At 43.9% G+C, this 24,027-nt stretch overlaps 1 protein-coding gene across 1 annotated transcript in view; it reads left to right on the top strand.

Moving 5' to 3' along the window:
- CC2D1A (coiled-coil and C2 domain containing 1A) overlaps positions 1 to 24,027 on the top strand; it is a 76,392-nt gene that overhangs the window by 36,664 nt on the left and 15,701 nt on the right. The window contains exons 14-22 of the mRNA XM_032211411.1: positions 2,100 to 2,232; positions 3,933 to 4,105; positions 5,508 to 5,630; positions 11,278 to 11,336; positions 13,699 to 13,815; positions 16,127 to 16,200; positions 17,660 to 17,718; positions 18,955 to 19,006; positions 22,832 to 22,931. Of these exons, the coding sequence (XP_032067302.1) occupies positions 2,100 to 2,232; positions 3,933 to 4,105; positions 5,508 to 5,630; positions 11,278 to 11,336; positions 13,699 to 13,815; positions 16,127 to 16,200; positions 17,660 to 17,718; positions 18,955 to 19,006; positions 22,832 to 22,931 (890 nt within the window). The remainder of the gene's footprint in view (positions 1 to 2,099; positions 2,233 to 3,932; positions 4,106 to 5,507; positions 5,631 to 11,277; positions 11,337 to 13,698; positions 13,816 to 16,126; positions 16,201 to 17,659; positions 17,719 to 18,954; positions 19,007 to 22,831; positions 22,932 to 24,027) is intronic.

Below are 24,027 nucleotides of genomic sequence, written 5' to 3'. Positions count from 1 at the left end.
CGTATTTTTGGCTAATTATGAAAAAGTTGGGAAGGAACGAGGTTTATTTTTGAACGTGGGATTATTTGACTAGAGGAGGATGTGTGATTTGAAATTGCAAGAGTGGAAAAGGTGATAGAAACCAAGAAATAGAAAGTTTAAAAGCAAATCTGGAAAAGCTTGTAGAGAACAGAATTCTTCGGAATTAAGAGTTTTAAAAAAACTACCAAGAAGTTTTTATGAAGTGAGACATGGGTAGGAAAGGCAGCTAAGTAAAATACAGTGTTTGGGGGCTTCAACTGTCCTACCCACCACCAGGGAAAGAGTTAGCTGGCCTCGGGAGAGAAGGGGGGCAGTTTTTTGCTGAAGGGTGGAACAATGACTGTCTCCTGTCCCCTCCCTGAACCTCATACAGTACTGTTCTGACCCCCTCCTCCGTCCAGTAATGAATGCCGAGACAAGCTTAACTGGAATGTACTTTAATAGCAAGACACCAAGACCTCGGTGGCTGAAAGCCAAGCAGAACAAACAGATAAGGACCTTGGCAGCAACTCAGACAAACTCAGGCAGCAATAAACACAGATAAGCCGTGGCAGCAATCCAGCCTGCCAAGCTCACAGTAATGTCCTCCGACATTCAATCCTGTGTTGAATTGAATTGAATTGAATTGAATTGAATTTTATTATTTGTATGCCACCCTTCTCCGGGAGGACTCAGGGTGGCGAACAATTCAAAAGGGGAAAAAGGGGAACATAAAAACAAATACAGATAATTAAAATAAGCAAGAGTGTTGACTTCTGCAAAGAGGGGCGTGTGCACAAATAGCTTTTTATAGTCTGGAGAGGAGCCTAATGACCACCAGCTGAGTACAATCACCTCCTGTAATTGCATAATTGTTCCTGAGCCTAGTAGCTCTTCGGTGCCAGGCATCCAGGAACAACTCACTACTGGCCTCTGGCTCACTCTCCCTTGTCTCCTCCTCACTGGTCCAAGGCTCAGGTGCCTCCTGGTGGCCAACCAGCCTCTCTGCGCCCTGCTCAGAGTCGGAACCCTGTCCAGGGTCCTCCACATCCTCCAGAGCCGACTCAGAGGGCCCCTCGCTGTGGGAGTCTGGTGGCAGCTCCAACGGCTCCTGCTGGGCCACAACACAGTACATATTGGGGGATCCTTGACATCCTAACTCTGCATGTGTACACTTGAAGCAAACCTAGTGGGAACCTGGGCGCCATGCCATTTTCCACTTTCCCCGTCATGCAAGATTTGCAGTTAACAAAGAGGGGCAGACATAATCCAACAACAAAGGTTCACCCAAAAGTCTCTTACAACAGATCAGTGTTCTACTTGGCCGAAATGATCATAACTAAGAGGTTCTCTCTATCTTTTTGAGAGCTGGGATGGCTATCTTTCTCTTAAAAGAAAAGAAAAAATGGCGTATGAGCAGTTTGATAGTAGAACCAATTATCTGGAGAAGTAGTGGGTTCTTTTTGGATTCTTCAACTGAGCAGGTGGTTGGCCTTGCTGATCTAAATTGCCCTCGGCAATTCTAGGATTGTGTGATTCTATTGAAGTAATACACTCTTCAATAGACACCAGCCAAAGCATCTCCCATGCCTCCTGTTGTGACTCAGCAGAAGTTTGCTGTGAGTTGAGTCGGGATGCAGGACTAACCATGCAGCTGGGGCTCGTTAGTGTCATCTTCTGGAGATAAAAAGACGGATGGTGCCACGCCTTAGTTGCAGAAGTCAACGTTCATTCATCGTTCTTTCGTGGTTCGTCGTTCATTTATGGAGAATTCAGTTCCATTCCTGTTTGAGTTTGTGAGACACTTGGATAAGTGATTTTGCTTCTTGAAAACTTGGTGCTGTAAGAGTTTTGTTTCTGCATCCTGCTGCGTAACCCTTGTTTGCAAGAGACTTTATCTATGTTTATTTTGGGCTCGCAGCCAGCGGGAGCCAAGACTGATAAAGTTATTTCCTTTTAAGTCTGTCTGACTGTCGTCTGTTAACGAGCGAAGAAGGGGGGGCAGAACACCTCCAATAATGTTTGGATTTTTTAAACTGTGGAAATGGTGCTGAATCCCAGAAGGAACTACTTCATAGGTGTAATCCTTCCTCTTTCAGCCCGACTCCTCTCTGGCATCATCCAAGCTGGCTCCCTCAGTCCAGCCGAAACTGCCCCATCAGCCAGGCCCACAAGCTGCCCTTGCGAAACCAGCGCCCACTGCTAAAAGTGCCCCAAAGAATATTGGAAAAGGTAAGTGGTTCTTTTTTTTTTTTCTTTCCATTTTACTCATTTCCTTTTTCTTCTGCATCATTTTGCTACTGGGGTCCTCAACCCGGTCAATAATGTAAAACCTGTGACTTGCATTCTTTGGCGTGCATAAAGACTGCGAGTCAGAGACGGAAGAAGAAATTAGGCAAATTCAAGTATCTCTTCCATTGCACTTTTCGGTGATGATGATCAGGTGCAGGGATGGGTTTCTCGCCCCATTCCAACCGGTTTGGTTGGAATGGGGCCGGCGGCGTCCTCGTGCACGCGCGCGGTGCACGCATGCGTACTAGCGTCTGTGCTATGCTCCAGCTGCTCCTGGAGGATCGCGCAGACGCTGTATGTGTCCTGCACATGCGTGGAAGCGCAGAACTCGTCAAAACCGGGTAAGGAGTGCAGGCGGGCGGGTGGGCCCTTCGCCGTTCGCCGACCAACTGGTTCACAGGGACCGCCGCGAATCGGTTGAAACCCACCCCTGATCAGGTGGTTGACTAGGATGGACAGAACTTCTCAAGAAATTTCTCTCATATTTGGGTACTGGTGCAACCCTCCAGCTAATACAGTAGTACCATATTTTTTGGAGTATAAGACGCACCTTTTCCTCCCCCAAAAAGAGGGTAAAAATCTGTGTGTCTTGTACACTGAACACAGCATTTTTGGCCTCCTGAAATCCCAGCCCGCGCATCCCGTTTTTCACAAAAATGGACGTGCAGAGGGTTTTGGGGGCTCTTGGGGGCTGGGAAAGGCAAAAACGAGTGAAAACACGGTAGTTCTTTTATAGGTTTCTCACTGCTTTCTCCCAACCATGCAGTATGAAATTATGCCTTAGCTTTTTCCTTCCTGAATCTCTGGGTATCCTGTCTGCCCAATAATGCTTTAGTTAGATAGCTAGGATGACCTTCACCATTGGGTGTTCTCGTTGGGCGTGGCACGACAAAACCGCGCTCGACTAAAGCGCGCCCGATGAAACCGCATCGCTGACGTCATCAACAGGGCGACAACAGCCAGCGCGGAGAAAGAAGGGCGCTTTAAATAGCGCTTTGAAAGCAAGCCGATTCAAGTTAAGGTAAGGATTAGGTTTAGGGTTAGGTTAAGGGTTAGATTTAGGGTTAGGTTAAGGGTTAGGGTTAGGTTTAGAGTTAGGTTAAGGGTTAGGGTTAGGATTAGGTTTAGGGTTAGGTTTAGGGTTAGGTTAAGGGTTAGGTTTAGGGTTAGGTTTAGGGGGGTTAGGTTTAGGGTTAGGGGTTAATTTTAGGTTTAGCGTTTACAGCGTGCTTTTTTCTCCGCGCTGTTGTCACGCTGTGATGACGTCAGCTACGCGGTTTCGTCGAGCGCCCTTTAGTCGAACGCGGTTTTGTGGTGGAACCCTCGTTGGGAGTATATCTTCTGCGTGTACACATTCTTCACTCATTCCTCCCAGGAACCCGCACACATATACCCATCACACTGAGCAACCTAGCAAGACCCGAGAAGAGGATAGATTTACAAATCTTCAAAATCATCTTGAGTACATGTCTTCTCGTATTCCCCCGTGCTGTTGTTAAATGGCAACTGTTTTGCACAGAGCATGAGCAAATTAGTGGATTATACAACGAGTTTCCCTCGTCCACGTGGAAAATTTCCTTTCTTGGGTTTAACCAATTACTCTGAATAGTATCTCCTTTGCTTGCCATTCCTCCCTGCAGCTCAACAGCAGCTGACCTTCTTAGAAAACCGGAGGAAGCAATTGAAACAGGCAGCTCTCCGAGCAAAGCAGCGGAATGACATTGAGGGAGCCAAGCTGCTCTTATGCCAGGCCAAAGGGCTGGACCCCATGATTGAGGCATCACAAAGTGGGCTCCCTGTCGACATAAGTAAGGCAAGTTGTTTTTCCGTCCATCTAGGGAGGGAGCGTGTCCCTTGACTCGTAGTTGATATGTCAACATCCTACTTGTTTAGTACCATCTTCTCTTAAGTGTGAAGCAATTTTGATGGCAGAAAATTGGAGTATCTGGCTTACAAGACTTCCAAGAGAACTTCATTTAAAATGATTTTGGCGACTTCTTCGGTTCAAGGAAATGCCTGAAATCTGATGAGATTTTAATGATCTCATGCAAGAATATTGTAATCTCAGATATATTTTTGGCCAATTGGATGTTTTCATTTAATCTGAATGCCTGCAGCCAGGATTTTATTCTGTTTTGCCATTTTTTATTTTATTTTAAAGAAACGGCAGCTGTCAAAATATTCGTTTCAGTTAGGCATGGCTTAAGTCGAGCCGAGGTGGCACAGTGGTTAAATGCAGCACTGCAGGCTACTTCAGCTGACTGCGGTTCTGCAGTTCGGTGGTTCAAATCTAACCGGCTCAGGGTTGACTCAGCCTTCCATCCTTCCGAGGTGGGTAAAATGAGGACCCGGATTGTTGTTGGGGGCAATATGCTGACTCTGTAAACCGCTTAGAGAGGGCTGAAAGCCCTATGAAGCGGTATATAAGTCTAACTGCTATTGCTATAAGTTTTCAAATGTACAAGCAAGAAATCATCTTTGTAAGAAGCATCAGACCAATAGAACCTGGGCCAGATCAAAACAAATTGGTCTGATCCAGCATGGCAGTTCTTGTGTCAGGCATGGAAAATGAATCAGATTGGATAACTGGCTCTTCACCTCCATGGATTTGTCAGATCATGTTAGTGGCTGGGCTTTCAGAAAGAAAACCTCATCTCTAGCCAGAAGCTTCACCCCAAAGCTTGTTTATTTTTTGTGTCAGGCCTGCAGTTATATTCCTTTTAGAATTTTGGCCTGCCACACTTTCTCTTATTTCATTATGCTGTTTCATTAGTATAGTCCCCACACCCACAATCCATCACATGGTCCAATCTCCTTCTTCCACGCTGGCGTCCATGCCCAGCTTCTTCCGGTCAGGTGTACTGGTGTGGAGAACAAAGGATGACCTTGGCTTCTAGCAAAGAATGAAAAACAATACATTCCAAAATCCTACTCCTTCTAATCCCCCCTCCCATTGACTATACTTAAAGAAACAGCATAATGAAACAAGAGAAAGTGTGGCAGGCCAAAAATTCTAAAAGGAATATAAATGCAGGCCTGACACAAGACCTAGAAAAGCCCATGTCAGTTTTTTGCACAGAACAATTTGCCTTTAGTAAAACAGAGCCCTGACGTGATTTCCCCTTGCTGGGATAGTAAAAAAAAGGTATCCACGAAGGCATAGAATTTCAGAAGTGATTAATTCCAATGTTTGCTTTCTTCTTTCCTTCATTTAGGTGCCCCCGGCTCCCGTGAACAAGGAAGAATTCATGCTTGTGCAGCGGGGTGGAGGCAACATTTCCCCAGCAACAACTGCCCAGTACACTGAGCTTGTGAAGCTAATGAGGCAACAGCACGAGGTAGTAAAAGCTGAACCCTGAAAAGGGGCACAAAGCTCTTCTCTTCTAAGAGATGAGATAGAAGACATTCTGACCTTTCCTTACTATGTACATCAGTGATGTGCGGTCAGCTTTAGGCCTGGTGAGGCAGCTTTTTAGACTTGTGGACTTCAACTCCCAGAATTCCACAGCCAGGCATGCTCAGTTCCGATTTAAAGTGAAAGCATTTTTCCCCCTTGCAAAATAAGTTTTCCCCTTCTTTTTCTTCTCCCTCCCACTCCTTCCTCCCTCTCTCCCTCCCTCCCCCCCCTCTCAGACACACGCACACCGAGAACTTCGATCCCTCTCTCACTCACTCACTCTCAAACACAAACACAGAAGTTGGATTGGATATATTTTCCAAAGGCTTGAAAGCAGCTCCTCTGCCATACCCCCCCCTTCCCCTGCTGCCTTCCGATCAAACTTTTTGAATTCCTCCCCCCTCCCCACACACACACACTGAGCCGAGGTGGCGCAGTGGTTAAATGCAGCACTGCAGGCTACTTCAGCTGACTGCAGTTCAGCAGTTCGGCTGTTCAAATCCCACTAGGCTCAAGGTTGACTCAGCCTTCCATCCTTCCGAGGTGGGAAAAATGAGGACCTGGATTGTTGTTAGGGGCGATATGCTGACTCTGTAAACCGCTTAGAGAGGGCTGAAAGCCCTATGAAGCGGTATATAAGTCTAACTATTGCTACCTTTTCCAGCTGTTTCAGAGACGATTTCAACTCTGCTTCTCCCTGCCCTGCCCTCATGAAAGGCTAGAGCTCTGAGTCAGACTGAGCTAGTTGCTCCCAGAGAACTCTAAAAGCCTCTAAAAATGCCCTCTACAGGAGGCGAGAGAATACGTGCCTCATTTGCAAAAGGAATTTTTCGCTTGTTAACCCTTGGTTATCTCTTAAAAGGCGAAAAATTCCTTATGCAAAAGAGGCCCCTAGTTCTCTGGCCTCCTCCTAGTTAATACTGAGAGCAGACACCAAGCCACTGTGACTTGAAATCTGGTAGCAACTACCCTGGCTTTAATTATTTAAAAAAAAATTATTTAAAATTCTTTCCTTTCCCTGAGGAGACTGGTGCGGCCTTGCCTCCCTTGCCTCTAGTGACTGCACGTCCCTCCTGCATCCTTGTAGTTCTTTCATTCTTCAGCCACACCATTTTTCTGATTGTTGCTTTTGGAGAGATCTTGGACAGAAATGGGTGAAGAAGGGTTGTAACCTAAAGGCCCTCTCTCTAAACGTCCTGGACATCCGTGGCACAACAAAACCGCGCTCGACTAAGCCGCGCCCGATTAAACTGCGTCGCTGACATCATCAACAGGGCGACAACAGCGAGCGCGGAGAAAGAAGGGCGCTTTAAATAGAGCTTTGAAAGCAAGCCAATTCAACTTAAGGAAAGGGTTAGGTTTAGGGTTAGGTTTAGGGTTAGGTTTAGGGTTAGGTTAAGGGTTAGGGTTAGGTTTAGGGTTAGGTTAAGGGTTAGGATTAGGTTTAGGGTTAGGTTAAGGGTTAGGTTTAGGGTTAGGTTTAGGGTTAGGTTAAGGGTTATGTTTAGGGTTAGGTTTAGGATTAGGTTTAGGGGGGTTAGGTTTAGGTTTAGGGGTTAATCTTAGGTTTAGCGTTTACAGCGTGCTTCTGTCTCCGCGCTGTTGTCGCCCTGTTGATGATGTCAGCTACGCGGTTTCGTCGAGCGCGCTTTAGTCGAACGCGGTTTTGTGGTGGAACCCTGGACATCAACTCCTAAGCTATTCAGGGAGCCAGTACATCTGGAGAAGGGTCCAACCGCTTAGAATGAGAGTCTGATTTAAATGAGCTTTCATGGGAGTTGAAATTTTAATACTAGCAGCCACATTTTCTGTTTACCTGACTTGTCGGTATGCATGTATGTGTGCATTTTTGCGGTGGAAAGTGAGAATTCCCAAAGGATGTGTGGAATTAGGTGAGAAAGCGTCTCTTCGGTTTTTTTTAAGCAGTTTTCCTCTCAACAAAACTCATTTTTGATATAAACTGTGTTCAGGTAAAGAGTTAGGTAGTAGACTGAGAGTGGGTGGAATTGTTTGTCTACTTTGCTATTTTTGTTTTTAAAAATCCTGTTTCATATCTGGAGCAGATGTCTGGGCTAAGCTGAACTTGGCTGCTTAGGCTGTTTACCATTCCAAAGGATATTAGAGAAGTTATGCGCGTAAGGAAACTATTTGAAGATGGTTCGGTGGTTTTTAGAATAGAAACTTTAAGAAAGAAAATAAAAACAGTCCAAAGACTTGATTCTCACTTCATTGCTGTTCAGTTACATCCACTTTTTCATGAACCAATGGATAATATTTCAGCAGGATTGTCTATTAGAAAGAGTTACTTTGAGTGCTTGTATAAGATGATGTTGTCACTATCAGAGATAGCAGAGCCGAGGTGGCGCAGTGGTTAAATGCAGCACTGCAGGCTACTTCAGCTGACTGCACTTCTGCAGTTCGGCTGTTCAAATCTCACCAGCTCAGGGTTGACTCAGCCTTCCATCCTTCCGAGGTGGGGGAAATGAGGACCCGGATTGTTGTTGGGGGCGATATGCTGACTCTGTAAACCGCTTAGAGAGGGCTGAAAGCCCTATGAAGCGGTATATAAGTCTAACTGCTATTGCTACTGCTAATCTCACCGGCTCAAGGTTGACTCAGCCTTCCATCCTTCCGAGGTGGGTGAAATGAGGACCCAGACTGTGGGGGGCGATATGCTGACTCTGTAAACCGCTTAGAGAGGGCTGAAAGCCCTATGAAGCGGTATATAAGTCTAACTGCTATTGCTATTGCTAGCATCTAGCAATTTTGACTTCTGTTGACCCCATTTTGATTGCCTTTGATTTCCCCAAGTATTAGCAATTACTCCAAAATCTGTTCTCTTCAAACTGTGTGTCCAAAATATCAAGCTTTAGCTTTTTTTTTTTTTAGTTTTCCAGTGAGAAGACTTGTTCTTCGTGTAGAATTAACATTTGGATTCATCTTGTGGTCCAGGGTATTCTCAACATTTTTCTCCAGCGCCCCAATTCAGAGGCATCTATTTTTCTTTGTCTAGCTTTTACAGCCAAATGTTAACAGTATTTGTGATTTCTCTGCATTTTACCTAGATCTGTGCTATTGTTTCTCACTAGTACAAGTAGTCCTCACTTAATGAAAGTAATTGTTGAGTAATCCCTTAACAAGCCCAACTCTATGCTAAGTGATCATAAAGCATGGCATTAGGTGACTGCATCAACTTAACACAGCAGTTGCAGTAGTTTCGCTTGACACATTTAAGCGAATCCTGCATGGCAGTGGCGCACAGGTGGGTTCCTACCGGTTTGGATTGGTTTGGCTAAGTAGGTAGTAACTTGGCCTGCCACGCCCCCGAACCCGTCCTCTCGGCGGCACAGTAGGCACTGCCATCTTGTTTTTTTGCTTTGCGCATGTACAGACACTTTTTTTTAATACTGCGCATGCGTGCATAGTATGCATTAAACATGCACACGCAGAGCATCCCTGAGCGAACCAGGAGTAGCAGTAGCTGGAACCTATCCCTGCAGTGGTGGGATTCAAAAATGTTTACTGTCGGTTCTGTGGCTTGGTGGGTGTGGCTTGGTGGGCGTAGCAGGGGAAGGATACTGTAAAATCTCCATTCCCTCCCGATTAGCTGGGACTCGGGAGGCAGAGAATAGATGGGGTGAGGCCAGCCAGAGGTGGTATTTCTCTGAACTGGGTGCCGTCGGCCTGACAGTTTCGGCTAGCGACCCCCAGGGGGAGAGCCTTCTCTGTGGGAGCCCCTTCCCTCTGGAATGAGCTGCCCCCGGAACTTCGTATAATCCCCGACCTCCGATCCTTCTGACGCGCCCTAAAAAGTTGGCTTTTCCAGCAAGCCAGCCTGGCCTGAACAAAACAAAATAAATTATTGATCATTGTTAATTTTAAGTCGAATTTTTTAAAAAATGTTGTTGTTAATTCTAATTGGGTTTGTTTGGGATATTCTATTTAATTTTTTTCTAACTTTTGTATTATGTGGTTTTTTTTTAATGTTGTACGCCGCCCTGAGTCCTTGGGAGAAGGGCGGCATATAAATCCAATAAATCCAATCCAATCCAACTACTCAAAATTTCCACTACCGGTTCTCCAGAACTGGTCAGAACCTGCTGAATACCACCTCTGCTGCACGACCATTAGAAGCGACATCACATTATCGCCATTTACGATCTCCTGCTGGCTTCCCCACTGACTTTGCTTGTCAAAGCCAGCACCAGTACTATTTGTATTTCCCCTCTGCTCTTCCCTAGTCACTGTTAATCTGTTACAAATATTTACCTCCCCTCCCCCACCCTCGCCACCCGAACCCAACCCCCCCTCCCCCCCTCCGACTTCCCAGAACCAATACAGGGTATAAATCTTTAACAAAAATGTTCTAAAATAAACTTAAAGAAAGTTAGTATCATCTTTCATTTGAACTTTAACTCCTCTTTTGTTAGGCTAACTCTAAACAGATTATATCATTCCTTGCTTCTTCAGTCATAAACTATCTGGAATTTCTTAGTCTCGTATTTATTTTGAATATAGTCAATCCATCTTCTCCACTCCAATTTATATTTCTCATTTGAGTGGTCCTTGAGATATGCTGATATTTTAGCCATTTCTGCTAAGTTTGTTACTTCTAATGTCCATTCTTGAATAGTAGGCAAATCTTCCTTCTTCCAGTATTGCGCCACCAGCAGTCTTGCTGCCGTTATTAAGTACAAAATCAAGTTAGTCTCTATAACAGTACAATCAGTAGTTATGCCTAACAATCACTGTTAATCTTGAAGTATCCTGCCAACATGGTATTCTTGTCATTTCCCATTCCGCGGGTTGTATTTAGTCTGTTCCTCCATCTGTGACGCACCCATCATGGGTCACCAGAGTGAGCCAAGGTGGCGCAGTGGTTAAATGCAGCACTGCAGGCTACTGCTAGATCAGCAGGTCAGCGGTTCAAATCTCACCGGCTCAGGGTTGACTCAGCCTTCCATCCTTCTGAGGTGGGTAAAATGAGGACCCAGATTGTTGGGGGCAATATGCTGACTCTCTGTAAACCGCTTAGAGAGGCCTGAAAGGCCTATGAAGCGGTATATAAGTCTACCGCTATTGCTATTGCTATCACCCTTCTTTGGGGTCCAGCCCCAGCAATATAACCTTAGAGCAGGGCTGTCAAACTGCCAGCTCACGGGCAGGATACGTGACAGGCTGGCCACACCCACGCCTGGTTTAGCCAAGGGGGGAAAAAGTTCCGAAAGTGGTGAGGGTCCAGTAATCTTTATCTAAAGTATCTTGCCTCCCGCGCATCAGATTGGAATGGGTCATCTACATGTCTGTTGATCTCCCCAAAGATTCAGTCCTGACAGCCATCAGCAACTGTGAATAAGTTGTCCGCAAGTCCCAGGAGAGAGTTAACCACAGCTACTGGATGGGGGATGGATTACATGAGAAATATGTTCCTGGGTTCTGTGGGGAAGGAGGCTGCGGACTCTTGCGTAAGAGTTGGGCTTGTTAACGGAAGGAATATGAGTGTTGCCTGAGGGATTTTGAATGGAGAAGAGGCAGCCAAGTCTATCACATGTTTGTCTATTCCTCACGTGGCTTCTTCTTGATTCCAGATGTGCATCAGTTACTCAAAGCAGTTCACCCATTTAGGGAACATCACAGAAACCGTCAAGTAAGTATATCAGTAAACTTACAAACGTCCTTCTCTTCTGTTAACTGTTATATGATCTTCACGTTGGCTAGACATGTCCTTGTTGTAATGAATATTCTTTTGCGGAGTTAAGCCGTTGAATAGACTTCCTTTGGATTTAAGAAGACAGCCACAAATATTCCTGAAGCAAATTATAGAGTAATTAAAGATAACAGTAAGCATTTTGCCTTAGGAAAAACTGCAACTTCTTGGAAAAAAATAATCCGTAATCAGGAGAGGCCAAGTCAGACAAGAAGCATGTTTTCATGCCATAGGTTCACTCCCAGCGTGACCCGACAAATATGCGCACGACAAAAACGCGCCAACAAAACCGCGGCGAGAAAACCACAACGTTATAAACGCGCCCACAACGCGCCGACAAAACCCGCCCACAAAACGCAATTTCAGTTAAGGTAAGGGCTAGGTTCAGGGTTAGGATTAGGATTATTAGGTTGTTATTGTTTGTTGAAGGCACACTTTTGTCGGCACGCTGTTGTCGGCGCGCTTCTGTGCTCATTCGTCGGCGCTATTTAGAACTCGCCGTTTTCTCGCCGCGGTTTCATCGGCGTGCTTTTGTCGAGCGCGCATTTGTCGGTGAACCCACTCCCAGCATCTCTCAACCCATGCTGGAAAACATTACTGTTTAAAACCTTAGTTGCTATTGACACTAAAGAGATTCAGCTCCTAAATTAAAAGTAATAATTAGAAAACATTGGTAAATGATGAAGTTATCTTCTTTGCCCCAGATCATGAGAATATAACTAAATCTTCCCAGGTGCATTGCATCTAATACATTACATCTTCCCTATGTGTCCCATATTTTTCGCCTCTTAAAGGTCCATTTTTGTTTTCTTTTCTTTTTTTTATTAGATTTAAATTTTTATTTCTCATATATACATTCACAATTATATAATCTCATAACTGTTGTTAATAATATGTATTTATAACAATTTTTCTCCCCTACAATTGACAATATAATTGAGATTGCTTTCTTACCATCCCATACACCCATCTTATTTTACAAAAATCCTTCTTCCTTCCTTTCCTCCTTCCTTCCCTCCTTTCTTCTCTCCTCTCCTTCCCTCCTTCCTTCCCTCCTTCCTTCCCCCTTCTGTCCTTCCTTTCTTCTCTCCTTCTCTCCTTCCCTCCTTCCTTCCTTCCTTCCCTCCTTCCTTCCCTCCTTTCTTCTCTCCTTCTCTCCTTCCTTTCCTCCTTCCTTCCTTCCCTCCTTCCTTCCCTCCTTTCTTCTCTCCTTCATTCCCTCCTTCCTTCCCTCCTTTCTTCTCTCCTTCTCTCCTTCCTTCCCTTTTTTGTATATAACTTTTATGGCATAATTCGTGGGTCATGTGCCTGATGTGTTACTCAATGTTTGGTAAAGTTTGCATTCGCTAGGCAGATCTGAGCCCAATAGTGGTGCAAAGCATTCTGGTTTGTATGGAATGTTCCATTTTGCCAATGCAGTTCTCAAAACACAACTTGTTTCCAGATCCCCTGCCAATTAGCTGTGGCTGGAGAAGTTCCAGTTTTATTCACTGTTTGTGAATAATACTGCTTCTGTTTGCTGGGATCAAAAATTAACTATTTTAGATTGAATTCTTCAGACGTTTTCATATTCTTCGGCAGCTATCTAAAAATCCAGAGTTTCTATAGAAAATGCACTGAGATGATAAGGATGGGATTATAAGAATTCCAAGAATTGAATTGCTCTCAACTAATACCACTCTATCCCTGTTTATATTATTTATCCTATTTCTATGTGTTTGCTTTATTTCCATTCTGGCCTGAAGGCCTTTTAGGAAGAAGACTTCAGTGATATCTCATTAGGACAGAGAGTTTCTGATTTTCTTTCTATGGGTTCCTTCATTAGTAATGGGGAAACCTTCAGCTTCTTGTTGATGTAATGATCCCAAGAACTTTTATCAGCCTGGGATCAGGGTTGCTAGTTTACTAAAAGCTAATTTTTAATCATGGGTCCAGAGTTACCTAGTCCTGTTTCTGATATAGCCTATCTAATGCTATGACATGTTCAGTGTATTCCTGCTTTTATAGCTCAACCATCCACAGTTTTAGATGACTGCTTTGCTTCAGTGGTCACGTCACATGCTGTAATATTTTATTTATTTAATTAGTAAATTTATATGCTGCCCATTTCACTGTGGAAGAGACTCTGGACAACTTACAAAATGATAATGGTAACATAGTCTGCAAACTTAACACAGTGCAATTCATTGTGTAAACTGGCTGCTAACATGCCATCCAGCGGAGCATGTGTGTGAAAGGTGTCTGGTTAAATTTCATGAATCAGATATAAACTAGATGTTTGTTTTGGTCTTCCCCTCTCCAGATTTGAGAAGATGGCTGAAGACTGCAAGAAAAATATGGAGATCTTAAAACAAGCGCACGCCAAAGGATTTCCACTTCCAAAATACCATTACGAGCAGCGGACTTTCAGTATGATCAAGTGTGTGAACTTGTCACGATTATAGCAAATTTTTCCCTGCTAGGAAATGCTTTTCAGTTACTTTCCTCATCAGAAATGGTTTCGGGTTTTGGACATCCTGATTAAGTTTCTCTCTGAACCCCAACAGTTAACAATCCAGACGAATTAAACCCAGTCTTCATAAGGTTGCCACAATTGAATGTTCAGTTAGTGCCGGCAAGGTGGGGTTTGGGAGTGAGCAAGAACTACCCCCAGATTGACACGGGGTAGAAGTGGCCACATTTCTCCTATTTTTCCCATAACAACAACCCTGTGAGGTGAGTTGGACTGAGACAGAGGGACTGGCCCAAAGTCACCCAGCTGGACTAGAACTCTCCTGGCTTCTGGGTCAGTCACATTAACCACTACATCAAACTGACTTTCTTGCCAGAGCACTTGTAGACTGATATTTTAGTTCAAGTAAAGGAGGAGAAAAGGCAATTGATATTACTAAAGGCTATAGCAATAGCAATAGCAGTTCGACTTATATAGCGCTTCATAGGGCTTTCAGCCCTCTCTAAGCAGTTTACAGAGTCAGCATATCGCCCCCAACAACAATCCGGGTCCTCATTTCACCCACCTCGGAAGGATGGAAGGCTGAGTCAACCTTGAGCCGGTGAGATTTGAACAGCCGAACTGCAGAACTAGCAGTCAGCTGAAGTAGCCTGCAGTGCTGCACTCTAACCACTGCGCCACCTCGGTCTTCCTATAAATAAAAATGCCAACAGCAGGTACAGTGAAAGAAAACACACACACACACACATATATAAACATGCATGGTATAGAAAATATAGGTTAAAAAGTTTTTTTCCCTTCATAGTATTAAAAATGGGAAAAATGTAATCAAATCAAGGAACTAATCAACTGCTGTTACATATAGTGTATAGTTAAACCTTGAGATTTCTTGGACATTAGATGTGCTCATGGCCACATTTTATTTATGGAGGTTGAGGCTGTTGGTGGTTGTATATAAATTTTCTAATCACGGGCAGCGTATTTCACATACCAGCTGCTGCAAAATGGCAGTAGAAGAAGGCAGAGGCTTTCTTGCTTGTTCGTGGGAGCTTCTAAAATGCGCTTGGTTGCCCATATGCAATCCAAACTATTGGACTAAAGAAGTGCTTGGCTTGAAAAAGGATGACGTATAAGGGTATGCGAGTGGCACTGTGGGGTTTGGCAGGTGTGTGTGTGTGTGTGCAGGGAGGTGCTGTGCAGGGAGGGAGGGTGAGGGGATTGTACAAGAGATGCCTTGTGAATTGGGGAGACTGTGCAGGGGTGGAGTGTGGAAGGTTTAGTTTAGTTTAATAAAATTTGTATGCCGCCCACTCCCTTGAGACTCTGGGCGGCTTACAGGCAAGATAAAAGAAACATTTAAAATTAAAATAAAAGAGACAGTTATTAAAATTCCACACCATTCATTCCATCTAAGTGGGGCTGGATATCGATCAACAGCCCCAGGCCTGCTGGAACAGCCAGGTCTTGGTGGCTTTACGGAAGGCCGGGGGAGTGGTAAGGGTCCAGATCTCTACGGGTAGTTCATTCGGTTCCACCACAAATCCGCGGTAGACTAAAGCGCGCTCGACGAAAGCGCATACGTGACGTCATCACAGCACAATGAAAACGGCATGCTGTGAGCGGTAAATTTAAAATTAACGCGAAAACCTTACCCTAACCCCCCCAAACCTAACCCTAAACCTAACCCTAAGCCTAACCCTAAACCTAACCCTTAACCTAACGCTAAACCTAACGCTAACCCTTAACCTAACCCTAAACCTAACCCTAACGCTTAACGTAACCCTAAACCTAACCCTAACCCTAACCCTTAACCTAACCCTAACCCTAACCCTTACCTTTATGTGAATCGGCTTGCTTTAATTTTATTTTAATTTTAATTTAATTTATTTTTAATTTTATTTGTCGCGCTGCTGATGACGTCACGTACGTGCTTTGATCGGGCGTGCTTTAGTGGACCGCGGTTTTGACGGGTCACGGTTCGTTCCACAGGGCCAGCACAGCTACAGAAAAGGGCCTCCCCCGGGGGGCCGCCAGCCGGCATTGTCCGGTCGACGGCACCCGGAGGAGGCCCAACCTGTGCGATCTTGTTGGTCGTTGGGAGGTAAGTGGCAGGAGGCGGTCTCTCAGGTAGCCGGAAGGAAATGTGGGGATGTGAAGATGGCACAGGGAGGGCATGTAGAGTTGCACAAATGTTAGGTAAGGAAATATTTCTGAACTGATGACCCAATGAGTTATCTAATACTGAACTTAAAACTATTTGCTGCTTTTTTCCTTTCAGGATCTTTCCAGAATTAAACAGCAACGATATGATTCTTTCAATAGTGAAAGGAATCAACCTCCCAGCTCCCCCAGGTAATCTATAAAATGAGCCTTGTTTTTTAACTAAATTGGGGGGGGCCAACCCCAATGCTGCCATCCTTTTTGTTGAAATGGCTGACCTCTGTAAAATGCCCCTCCGTTGCTCCTTTTTTGTGTTATTACTCTCTTGCCATTCTAAGAGTGGCAGAAGACAAAATATTCTCGCCAGTATTCATCCTCATCATTAGTACCAGTGGTGGAATTCAGCCGGTTCGCACCTATTCGGGAGAACCGGTTCTTAACTTTCTAAGCAGTTGGGAGAACCGGTTGTTGGAAGAAATCTCCTTTTGTTTTTTTCCACTTTACAGGGCTAATGCTGTAGGGAAGGCAGGAAGGAAACATTATGGTGTTGTTTCTAGCCTCATCTTTATTGCCCTGCTTTCAGAAACTACCTCTCCGGTTAACCCTTATTCCATTGCAACAGCTAAGGCGAAGCGCCCATCGACCTGAGTGACATTGAGTTGACCACACCCACCCAGTCACATGACCACCGAGCCCCACCTACCCAGACGGTCATTAGGGCAGAGAACCGGTTGTTAAATTATTTGAATCCCACCACTGATTGGGACTATTGTTGATTCTTGACTGTCCCCAGTAGATTGACAAGATGGATGCTTGAAAGCATCACTGTGTCTCTCTTGCCTTTTTTCAACAATGTGGCTGTCTTTTAAGAGCTGAATTTTCATTCAGTGTATGCCCTGCCTTTGGTTGCAGAAGAAGGATCAGAAAAATAAATAGCAAAAAAAGAAATAACCATTGGATAATCTAATTTCAGTTACTATTCTAGCAATAGCAATAGCAGTTAAACTTATATACCGCTTCATAGGGCTTTCAGCCCTCTCTAAGCGGTTTACAGAGTCAGCATATCTCCCCCACAGTCTAGGTCCTCATTTCACCCACCTCGGAAGGATGGAAGGCTGAGTTAACCTTGAGCCGGTGAGATTAGAACCGCTGAACTGCAGATCACAGTCAGCTGAAGTGGCCTGCAGTACTGCACCCTAACCACTGCGCCCCCTCGGCTCTGTTCTAGTTGGTTACTACTGCAATAGATAGAATATTTAGTCAAAAAGTACATGATTTTGTTGATTTCTGAACAAATCTGTTGCTAGCATCATCAAACAAAATAAGGGCCCGAAAGGGCATCATCCTTCAACAATTATGTCCAATGGACTAGACTCCAGTCATGGTGACTTGCAGGTTAACCAAAGGCCAAGCTTCTCTTGTAGAGACCACCCTGGTGTAGAAAAATATTTCTGATTCTATTTCTGTTTCACACCTTAAGTCTAAATTTGTTTGCCTTCGTGTGGCAGATAATCCTGTTTGCGGTTTGTAGCTGCTGTCATGCAAGATTGTGCTTTATGAAAATTTATTTTTAGCTTTCAGATGATGTCTTATCAAAAAAAAAAATTCTGGGGTATAATTTGCCATATTCCTGTTGCTGTTTTTTTTTCAGGCATATCTCCTGATGATTTGGATGCTTTTGTGCGTTTTGAGTTTCCCTATCCTAATGTGGTAAGTTACTGCAGGTTTAAAAGCTACTATTTCATCTACATGGAAATGTAGCTTATCTGAGCATCGAATGAGTTCATAGATAGTACCCACGGTCCTTGCCATTTTTGAGCCTATGGAAACATTTAGAAAGGCTATCGTAGTTAACGAGTGTCAAGAAAGATGTAGCATGTTATAGTAGGCATGGTGTTGCATTGACAATCCCATTCTTGGAGAGTGAAAGAAACTTTTTTTTTTTTTAGTATTAATTTTTATTTTATACACATAAGCACATCAACAGAAACAAACACATGACTTAAAAACAACATAGGAACAATAAGTCCCATCGTACATCATACAGCAGTTCCGAATCGGTTCCTTTGCAGTTAGTGTTTTCCCTTCTATACATTTCTATCTTGCGTTCACAATCTCCTTATTCGTTATCCGTTTTTATGTACAATTCTTTATTTATACTACTTATGACCAAATATTATTTACCTATATTGTGCTTTATATTTTTACTATCATTTATTCTCTTACATACAGTTATAGATATACATTCACATATTCTTTTTCTTTGCCATTCTTATATTATTATTATTCCATTTAAGAGGTTATAAGGTATAGTTTGGATTGCTTTGTTTATCATCCTTCGCACTTGCTATGACACCACCTTATTTTCTCTTTTCTTTTCTCCCTCCCTTCCTTCTCTACTTCCTTCCTTCCTCCTCCCCTTCCCCTTCTTCCTTCCCTTACCTCTCCCCTACTCCTACCCTCTTTCTTCTCCTTCCTGCCCTCTCTCCTTCCCTTTCTCTCTCTTCCTCCCTAAAAGAAACTTTTAATCTATTTATAATTATTTCTCTTAATATATCTCTGCAGGTGGCAGCTTATGACTGATCTTGTTTGGGTTTGGAAGCTAAACAGGGTCAGGCCTGACTAGTATTCTGTATGGCTGGATGGGAGAAACATAGGGAATATCTGTATCATATTAAACCTATCTAGGTTGTAGGTTAGACTGCAAAATCAGAGAATTATCCTGTAGACAGTGGCAAATTAATTCCATATTGCTGCCCAAAAAACCCCATGAACTCATTACACATTAAGGTTGACGTGATGTTACTTTTGCTGATATGTAACACAGAGACAGAAGAAATAGATAGAAAGGATAAAACTGTTTTTTGTCAGATGGTTATCAGAGCCTTGTTAATTCTCAAAGAAGCAGCGGTTTTTTATTGCCTTTCACATTCCTGTGTTTTCTAGGAAGAAGCTCAGAAAGATAAGACAAGCGTGATCAAAAACTCCAACTGTCCTGGTAAATCTTTCTGCGTGACTTGAAAACCAAGAGGGCAAATTTTGCTTTTCTGGGTTTAGGTTAAAAGTGCATCGGAAGGTAGTATTTGGAAACGCAATAAGCGTTAACATTTTTTTTTCTCTTAAAGCTGAGGTGCATAATCCTTTTATCACCCCCAACTTTTAATTCCCCTCCATAGCAACCCAGGTTAAATATTTGTGATTTATTGGGGTTAAAGAGGAAAGCTTAAAAATGACCCTCCTTCACAGATTTCATTTATTTCCTTCTTAAGGTTGTAACTTTAAAGTCTTTGACCTTCAGGAAAGCTGTTAAGACCTGGCTGTTCCGGCAGGTTCCACCACAAAACCGCGCTCGACTAAACCGCGCTCGACTAAACCGCGTAGCTGACGTCATCAACAGGGCGACAACAGCGCGGAGACAGAAGCACGCTGTAAACGCTAAACCTAAAACTAACCCCTAAACCTAACGCCCCTAAACCTAAACCTAATCCTAACCTTTAACCTAACCCTAAAACTAACCCTTAACCTAACCCTAAACCTAACCCTAAACCTAACCCTAAACCTAACCCTAAACCTAACCCTTACCTTAAGTTGAATCAGCTTGCTTTCAAAGCGCTATTTAAAGCGCCCTTCTTTCTCTGCGCTGGCTGTTGTCGCCCTGTTGATGACATCAGCGACGCGGTTTAATCAGGCGCGGCTTAGTCGAGTGCGGTTTTGACGGGTCACGGTTCCGGCAGACCTGGGGCTGTTGACCTCATTGTTGAGGTCCAGCCCAGGTTAGAATCAATGCATGTTGTGATTTTAAACTGTCTTTTTTTTCTTATTTTTTTTCTTTCTTTCTTTTGTAAGCCGCCCGGAGTCCTTCGGGATTGGGAGGCATATAAATTTTAATAATAAATAAATTTTAATAATAATTGATGTGTTCTTGAGCAGTTACAATGCCATGCTTTTAACCGGAGGAAGTGCTACAGTTCAAATAGCTGAGAATATTAGGAACTAGCGCTGGTCTTCCTTTGATGAGATTTCATTATGACATGATTGGATGGGCAGATTCTTCATCTTCTACAATGTCTCCTGCCCCTTACATGTCTCAAGTACCAAGGCCGACTGCAAAATCTGAGAAAGAAGTGAAGTTGCCAGATTAGTAATCCGACAATCACTGGGAACATACAAGCAAAGAGAGAAACAGGCCGTGGGGAGAGAGAGAAACCCATAACCACTAGAGAAGTTTAATAATCTGAAATGCCCACTTGTTGAAGGAATAGAGCAACATGTCACCAGAATGCTGGTAATTCACACCCTAGAGCAGTGTTTCTCAACCTTGGCAATTTGAAGATGTCCGGACTTCAACTCTCAGAATTCCCCAGCCAGCTGGCTGGGGAATTCTGGGAGTTGAAGTCCAGACATCTTCAAGTTGCCAAGGTTGAGAAACACTGCCCTAGAGAGATAGTAAGTTTAGTGGACTGTATCCTCGGACATGTTTCTGATGAGCTACTACAGATCCTTCAGCTTGCAGTTGGCGTCAGAACGTATAAGTTCCTTTCTCTGAAGCTGCTGGGTTCACCGACAAATGCGCGCACGACAAAAGCGTGCCGACAAAACCGCGGCGAGAAAACCACGATATTGAAATCGCGCCAACAGCGCGCCGACAAAAGCCCGCCTTCAACAAACAACGCGAAAACAACGTAATAACCCTAACCCTAAACTTAACCCTGAACCTAACCCTTACCTTAACCCTAATCGCGCTTTTGTCAGCGCGCTGCTGTCGGCGCGCTGTTGTGGGCGTGATTTCGATGTCGCAGTTTTCTCGCCACAGTTTTGTCGGCGCGCTTTTGTCGTGCGCGTATTTGTCAGGTCATGAAGCTGCTGTTACCTGGCGAAACTTTTTGCAGAGATAGTTGTTTGTTGGCTGAGAGTTAAAAAAGATACGATCAGTAGAAATTTGAAGACAAAAGTGGGGGTCTGTTGGTTCTGAGCGATTCAGGAAAGGCTGTTGGAACATTATTACTGGCATGGACTTGCGATGATTGTAACACAATCTTCTTTCTTGATAGACAGGGCTAGAAGCCAGAAAACATTATTTTTTTTATTTTTTTTGAGAAACTGGAACAGAGAGGGGGAGATAGTTATCAAGTTTTGCCTGCATTTCTTGGAATTTGCTGAGTGTTACCTTTGGGAATGCATTTTCTGCAAAGGAACAACTAAAAAATATTCCATGACTAAGTCTCCTCTTTGCCTTTCTGTCAATTCCTGCCCCTCAGAATATTAGAATTCAGATTTCCTAAAAGGTTTGAGACTAGTTTATTTGAAGGATCATTTCCTCCCATATTCAATTTATCTCTGTGCATTATTTATTTATTTATTTATTTATAGGATTTATATGCCGCCCAATCCCGAAGGACTCCGGGCGGCTTACAAAAAGAAGAGGAAGAAAGACATTATATAAAAAAAAGACAGATTTAAAAGCACAACACATGCATTCGTTCTGATCAGGGCTGGACCTCAACAGTGAGGTCAACAGCCCCAATAGCCAGGTCTTAACAGCTTTCCTGAAGGCCATGAGAGTGGGTAGGGTCCTGATCTCTGGGGGTAGCTCATTCCAAAGGGTCGGAGCAGCCACAGAGAAGGCTCTCCTCCAGGGAACCGCCAGCCGACACTGTCTGGCTGACGGCATCTGAAGGAGGCCCAATCTGTGTGATCTCACCGGCCGCTGGGAGGTATGTGGCAGCAGGCGGTCTCGAAGGTATTCTGGCCCTAAGCCATGTAGGGCTTTAAAGGTAATAACCAACACCTTGAATTGCGTCCGGAGACCAATTGGTAGCCAGTGCAGCTCGCGGAGGACAGGTGTAACGTGGGTGTACCTCGGTACACCCAATATCGCATTCTGGACTAGCTGCAGTTTCCGAACGCTTTTCAAGGGTAGCCCCATGTAGCACGCGTTGCAATAATCCAGCCTTGTGGTGACAAGGGCGTGAGTGACCAAGTGATTTATTTAGAGAACAATGGGTGTTTTTAATGCCTAAGCTAAGTGTCTTCTTCAAAAAGAGACTCAACTGGTGTTTTTATATCAAACAAACGCTTCTCTGTTTTCTCGAGTTTTTTTAACTTTTCCCTTTTAAATGTGTGCTGATTCTTTTTAGAACCTTATACACGCATTGCTAATTTTACTTTGATTTTATTCGGTGGCTGTTTTAGTTTGTGTTAAATTAACTTATAAAAGTCCACAGGCAGTGACAACTTTAGAAGACCCACCCAATTATCTGTATGCCAATTTTATAATTCCCCAAAGTTTTCATCACGTTACATTAAAAAAACAAAGTAAGGCTACTACATTTCCTGCCCCTTACTTTTGGATAATGTAATCTGTTGAAGAATTACCCTGTAGAGGTTAGGCATCTGCCTCACACACTAACACAACTGTGTTCATTTGAGTCATTGATCAGTGTCGGGGGGGGGGGGAGGGAAGGAAGAGAAAACCTAGCTGTGCCGGCAGGCCTGGGGTTGATGAGTTCCCCTCCCCTCTCGACTGGTATGGCTGTGTGATTTTCGTGTATTTTAATTATGTGTACTGTTGTTTATGTTCCCTTTCCCCGCTGAGTTGTTCGCCGCCCTGAGTCCCTCCTGGAGAAGGGCGGCATACAAATAAACCAAATACAATACAATACAATACAAAAAACCATTTGAATTCAGCTCTGTAATGATATCAGCCTACCAAGTATTGTAATCACGATTCCTCCCCGTAGGCTTGTTATAGACTTTGCTAAGTTTAATATAGACTCGCATCTCAACCCAGTTGATCTTGAGTTTCGCCATTTCGCTTTGGCAGAGTTCCAAGAGAAGTTCAAACTCTACATTAACCGGAGCCATCGGGGATTCAAGAGAGCCATTCAGTCCAAAGGCATCAAATTTGAAGTTGTCCATAAAGGGTAAGCCAGATTTGTCTCCATGCCAATAGACCCTCTTTGAAAACGGAAGTCTCCTACAGTAGTAACTTCTCCAATTAACAGACTTTATTTAAGGGTGGAAGCTTTTGTGATGAAGTCAGCTGCGTGACCCGTCAAAACCGCGTTCCACAAAAGCGTGGTCGATGAAATCGCGTATGTGACGTCATCACAACGCGACGAAAAAGATCAAAAAATTGAAATAAAAATTAAATTACAGCAAGCCGATTCACATAAAGGTAAGTGTTAGGTTAAGGGTTAGGGTTAGAGTTAGGTTAAGGGTTAGGGTTAGGTTTAGAGCGTTAGCGTTAGGTTTAGCGTTAGGTTAAGGGTTAGCGTTAGGTTTTTCGTTAGGTTAAGGGTTAGGTTTAGGGTTAGATTTAGGGTTAGGTTTAGGGTTAGGTTTAGGGTTAGGTTTGGGGGGGTTAGGGTAAGGTTTTCGCTTTATTTTTACATTTTTCGATCTTTTTCGTCGCGCTGTGATGACGTCACATACACGCTTTCGTCGACCGTGATTTTGTCGTCCGCGGTTTTGTGGTGGAACCGTCAGCTGCAGGTCATAAAGGCTTGTTATGCCTTTTAATAAAATCTGGAAAATTACGCGCTCGGTGTTGTTTGGTTTTCACAGGTGGGAGGTGTTAGTGCCGCTTTATAAGGCCTCGGGTAAGGCCACACTTGGGATGCTGCATCCAGTTTTGATCACCACGATATAAAAAAGCGTGACCTGACAAATGCGCGCACGACAAAAGCACGCCGACAAAACCGTGGCGAGAAAGCCGCAACGTCATTAGCGCGCTGACAAAACCACGCCCACAAAAGTGCGATTAGGGTTAAGGTAAGGGTTAGAGTCAGGGTTAGGGTTATTACCTTGTTTTCATGTTGTTCGTCGATGGTGCGCTGTTGTCGGCGCGCTAATGATGTCGCTCTTTTGTCGGCACGCATTTGTTGGTGAACCATAAAAAAAATATGGAGACTCTGGAAAGAGTGCCGAGAAGAGCAACAAGGAAGCTCTGGTGTGGCATGATAGCACATTTTGATAGGTAGATATTTGAGGTGCTGCCATAAAGGAGAGGGGGCTTAG

The sequence above is a fragment of the Thamnophis elegans genome, chromosome 2 (assembly GCF_009769535.1).
Source record: "Thamnophis elegans isolate rThaEle1 chromosome 2, rThaEle1.pri, whole genome shotgun sequence".
Lineage (NCBI taxonomy): Eukaryota > Metazoa > Chordata > Lepidosauria > Squamata > Colubridae > Thamnophis > Thamnophis elegans.
Note: the sequence above shows the minus strand (reverse complement) of the source record. Positions and strands in the feature narration are given on the sequence as shown.